This window comes from Sinocyclocheilus rhinocerous, unplaced genomic scaffold, assembly GCF_001515625.1.
Source record: "Sinocyclocheilus rhinocerous isolate Xijiao unplaced genomic scaffold, SAMN03320098_v1.1 scaffold24, whole genome shotgun sequence".
Taxonomy (NCBI): Eukaryota; Metazoa; Chordata; class Actinopteri; order Cypriniformes; family Cyprinidae; genus Sinocyclocheilus; species Sinocyclocheilus rhinocerous.
In genome coordinates, this window is record NW_015647124.1 from 2,810,893 (window position 1) to 2,815,613 (window position 4,721).

At 33.8% G+C, this 4,721-nt stretch overlaps 1 protein-coding gene across 1 annotated transcript in view; it reads right to left on the bottom strand.

The window, feature by feature from the left end:
- Window positions 1-3,395: 3,395 nt before the first annotated feature.
- antxr1c (ANTXR cell adhesion molecule 1c) overlaps window positions 3,396-4,721 on the bottom strand; it is a 26,803-nt gene continuing 25,477 nt past the window's right edge. The window contains exon 18 of the mRNA XM_016513391.1: window positions 3,396-4,542. Within this exon, the coding sequence (XP_016368877.1) occupies window positions 4,270-4,542 (273 nt within the window). The 3' untranslated portion in view covers window positions 3,396-4,269. The remainder of the gene's footprint in view (window positions 4,543-4,721) is intronic.

The window sequence follows — 4,721 nt, forward strand, 5'->3', positions numbered from 1 at the left end:
CTTATCAGACACGCTAAAGATGTGCAAAAGGAGCAAACCTTCCCACGTCATCTTTTTCAGCACATGGGAGGTGAAATAGAGACATACAGCAGTTAAAACCTTTAGTTCCTGCTGTTGTTTTTGGTGTAATTGTTTTTGGATTATTTATTTATTTTTTATTAACATCAAGATTTGAAGTGAATTTATTTTAATGTACAAGAGAAAGTGTCTGGGCAAGGCTCTCTAACTGCTCATGATTGATTGATTTAAACTGTTATCTTTTATGATCCTGAGGTCTGATAATTTTGTTTTATAAAGTACCGAAGTTTCAAATAATAAACTGTTTTTTAATTTAAATATTTTATTTTTTATAAATAGGTAATTTATTATATATATATATATAGTGATATCTATTAATTAATAATAATAATTCATGATATTTGCAAATCAATAAATAAATATTTTAATTTTTTTTGAATTATTGATTTTAAAAATATAGATTTTTTTTTTTTCAAATTGGTCTAGAATATGCTACTTTACAGAAGCCTGCTTATGCTTATGAGTCTCATGTCTTTTCTTGTTTTTCAGTCTCACAGTAGTAGTTATTTTGTTGTCTAAATACATCTGCAAAGACCAGAGTACAATATAACAGACTTCTGTGGAAAACATCTACAGAACAAGTGCATGATACTGTATATATAATTTTATTTCAGCTAGTTGCCAAGACAATATTTCTCGGTTTCATTTAGTTTAGTACAAAAATAACTAAAACTAAAAACTAAAATGTAATTAAAAACTATATAGATGTATTTTTAAAAGAACACAACATTACATAAAGTTTAACTAAAATTAAAATGAGAGCAGAAAATATAAAAATAAAACCTAATACAAAATATTAACAAAACCTATATCAGTGATAGTAAAATAATACTGAAACAAAATACCTTACCTTTTTTATTTTTATTTTTTATTGTGTAACTTTTTCTCAGTTCTGTGAAATGTTGACAGTCTGAAGTAAATATTTCCAGTTTTTACTTTTTTTTTTTTTTTTTTCATATTGTGATTTTTTTGATGAATTGTATTGAGTCCAAAGTCCACTTTAAAAATTGTACCCATTTAATTTTTTTTAATTTTTTATATAAGACAGATACCTTCAATATATTTCAAAATGTGTGCCAGGTTTTAAGTTTCAAGTTACTTCATCCTCATATTCTGATCATATGTCTGATCAACATTTACCCCTCAACTCACTTTTAATTTCCCTTGGATTATTGTCTAAAGTACAAGATATGATGTGTACATGGGAAACTCAAAGTAGATTTAGTGGACTGTGAACCTGCTATGAGGGTCAGCGAGAGGTGAAGCTCCCATCAAACTCAAGTTTTATTGTGTCCATTTCCATGGATTGTCTAGCATTATATTTATACCGAAAGGTTTGCATTGCAAAAGCCATCCTAAACAAAACAAACGATTTCCAATGGCCACAAAAACAGCTTTTAGTGATTATTTCAGTCTTAAGGAGGGTCTTGTGAGCAGTTACACTTCATTAGCAAGCTTACCAATAACCAGACCAATGCAGTAAAAGCTTGAAAGTCGACCTTTATTAATACTGTGAAAAAGTAAACTTTATGAGCCTTTCAATAGATGCATCAGTATTGTTGTTAATACACTTACTACATCACAACACAATATAATTGTGAATTATAATTCGGGTATCAACTTGTTTTTGTGGAATAGTACAGATCACAATGTTTCAAATGATTGCCACAACAAATAAAACAAAAGAAAAGCACAAACCTATAGCATCACACTGCAGATGTTGCCATCAATAGCTTTGGTTTGGTCCACATTATATCTCATTTTAATAACTGGGAGAAGTGAAAGTTTTTGCTTGTTCACAGCTGAGCACTAGTTCACTTTCATGGCAAAATGGGGAAAATGGGAAAACAAAATTCATGCACCAATCTTTATATTACAACAGAAGTATAAACAGTGCTACTGTATTATACTTGAATGACGTATAAAATAGTAATTAAAAAACAAAACAAACACATAGAAGGCACTGGCTGTTTTCTGAGGCGAAGTGATTTTTTTTATTTTAATATTTTTTTGGTTTCATGCACAGTGTCCTGTTTGTAACAGAGGACACCTTGTCGTATTCAAGTACCTTCCTTCAGGCGTGGGGATAATAAATTAAATGCTGTGAACTGCCCTGCAGTTGCAATATGTTTGATGATGAAACGCAATATCGACATACGTACAGTACAGCTGTGGAATACAGAAAACATGACGAGAACTGACCTGACTTTGCATTTAGAGGTTCAACCTTTACAAAAATCAAACTTGATTTCATGAAACCCGTCAAGATCATGCCTGGATCCCCCCCCAAAAAAGACTTTATCTTTCAGTCATTTAGCATTTAGGACACCCCCTCTATTCTCATTACCATAATGCAAAAAAAACAAAAAAATTTTTTTTTTTATATAACTATATATATATAGTTATAATGATATTTTTAAAATTCTATTTAGTATTTATACATCATGGTAATATTTGTTGTACTTCCTTTAATATATGCGGATATAAATATTGTATTATATATTTATGGAAGCTTGTTTCTGCCACAAGATAAAAAATAAAAAAGGTAATTTCTAGTCAGAATAGCAAAATATAAAGTCAAAATTGCAAGATATAAACTTGTGAGCTATAAACTCGTAATTCTGAGAAGAAAAGTTGGAACTGTAAGATGAAAAAGTCACAAATATGTTTTTTTATTTTTAATTTCGTGGTGAAAAAAAATAAAAATAAAAATCAGAATTCGGAGAAAAAAGTCTGAATGGCGAGATGCAAATCTGGAATTGGAATTGCACAGTTCTGACTTTTTTTCCCAGAGTCTGAATTTTGAAATAAAAATTTGCAGTTATCTTTTTTATTGTTTATTCAGTGTCGAAAATATTTGCATGCATATTTCTTACATTTATTACATAGAGTGTCTCACACACCCGAATCATTTTTAGGTGTTGGATAGAAGTCCAGTATAAACTAAAAAAAAAAAAAAGTATAAATCCCACACACTACTCAAACTTGAATTATTACGAATCGCTGATAATAAAATATCATAATGATGCAATTTAGAGAAGTGTATTACTATACTGATAATCTAATAAAAATCATTGAGAATAATGGTAATTACAAAAAACTAATCTTGAAGCATTACAGTAATGAGAATTTTGAGCTTAAATGTGCTAAATGTGTCATAATGGAAATATTTATTTTTATTATTTCTTTTTATTTTGTTGTGAAATGTGACCTGGACATGTTTCCATGGCATTCACCCACACTGTAAAAAGTGATAACTTGCAATTGTTACCTTAAAGGGCCTTTTTTTTTTTACCAGATTTAATCCATAAAAATGAGTTTTGTTGGTATAAATGCATGTATTTAGGTTGATTCAGTAATGCTAAATTCTATTTTATGATTTGAACAAAATCATTAAATTTCGATTTTTAGGTTCCCATTTTTTTTTCAGTGCAGATGAAGATCTGGAATAAAATCGAACCCATTCCTGAATCCCACTTTTTGCACCTTCGAGAATCTGTCAAAATTCCAGCAACCGCGTGATTTGAGACAAATCCTGCACATCAGCTGTACCTAAACGAAGGACCTTGTGACATACTATGACATTAATCATGAATCTACAGTAAAAGAAACCGTCCAACCCTGCCTTTACGCATTCATCACTTGCATTCATCTTACATTTTGACGTGCGATGATATTCTCCTTTGGTTGCATCGACTTGAACTTTTGTACAGGATCAGAGACTCACCTGAGAGAACCTGCAACTCAACAACTGTTGTGAAATCTGCAACTCAACACTGAATAAAATATATTTTTTTTAAATCGAAATATTAGAGAGGCACTAACAATATAACATAGCATCTAATACTGGTTACTTTGGACATTTTGGCATGATATCAGAAGCTCATAGGATTCATATGTGCTTTAAAATACTCTGTACATGAACGCAACGGGACTAATCTGTCCAGCCTCAATAAAAAAAGAGCACAAAGCTGAAAACGGTCTCTCTTAATCTGCGTATGGAAAACTCAGTAGTTGAATTTTTGTCACGACAGTTATTTCTTACTTTTTTTTTTGCTGTCCAGCAACAAACTACACACCACATCCTAATCGAACCTGACCGATAAACACCGCGTGCATTTTTTGGTGAGAGGAGCATTTAGTTTGGCTGTCCGGATGAATTGTACTGGATGTGGAGGCTGGATCTTTTTCTTATGGTCTGCCGGCGAGGCTCGGCGGGGCGCGTGACGGAGGGAGACAGGGCGGTCCTGGCGGGACGCGGGCGGGCGGGGGTCCCGGCGGAGGCTGGGGCAGTGGTGGTCCTCTCGGAGGCGGGCTGTTTGGAGGGGAGGTGATGGGGCTGGGAACGGCCTGGTAGTCTGGTGGAGGTGGAGGTGGGCTTTGAGCTCGTGGAGGAGCTTTGGCTGCCGCCGCCGCCGCCGCTGCCGCCTCCTCTTTGACTCGTGTAAAGTTGATACATCGACCCTGAGGAGAGAACAAGAAGCATGTCACATCGCTGAGGTCATCTGCTCTGTTGAAGGTGGCCCCTTTCCAATACGCAAGCATTACTTTGTCCTGTTTTCCAGAATGTGCGGCAATGACACCCAAATCCAAGCCACACACACACACACACACACACACACACTCACACTCACACTCTCTCA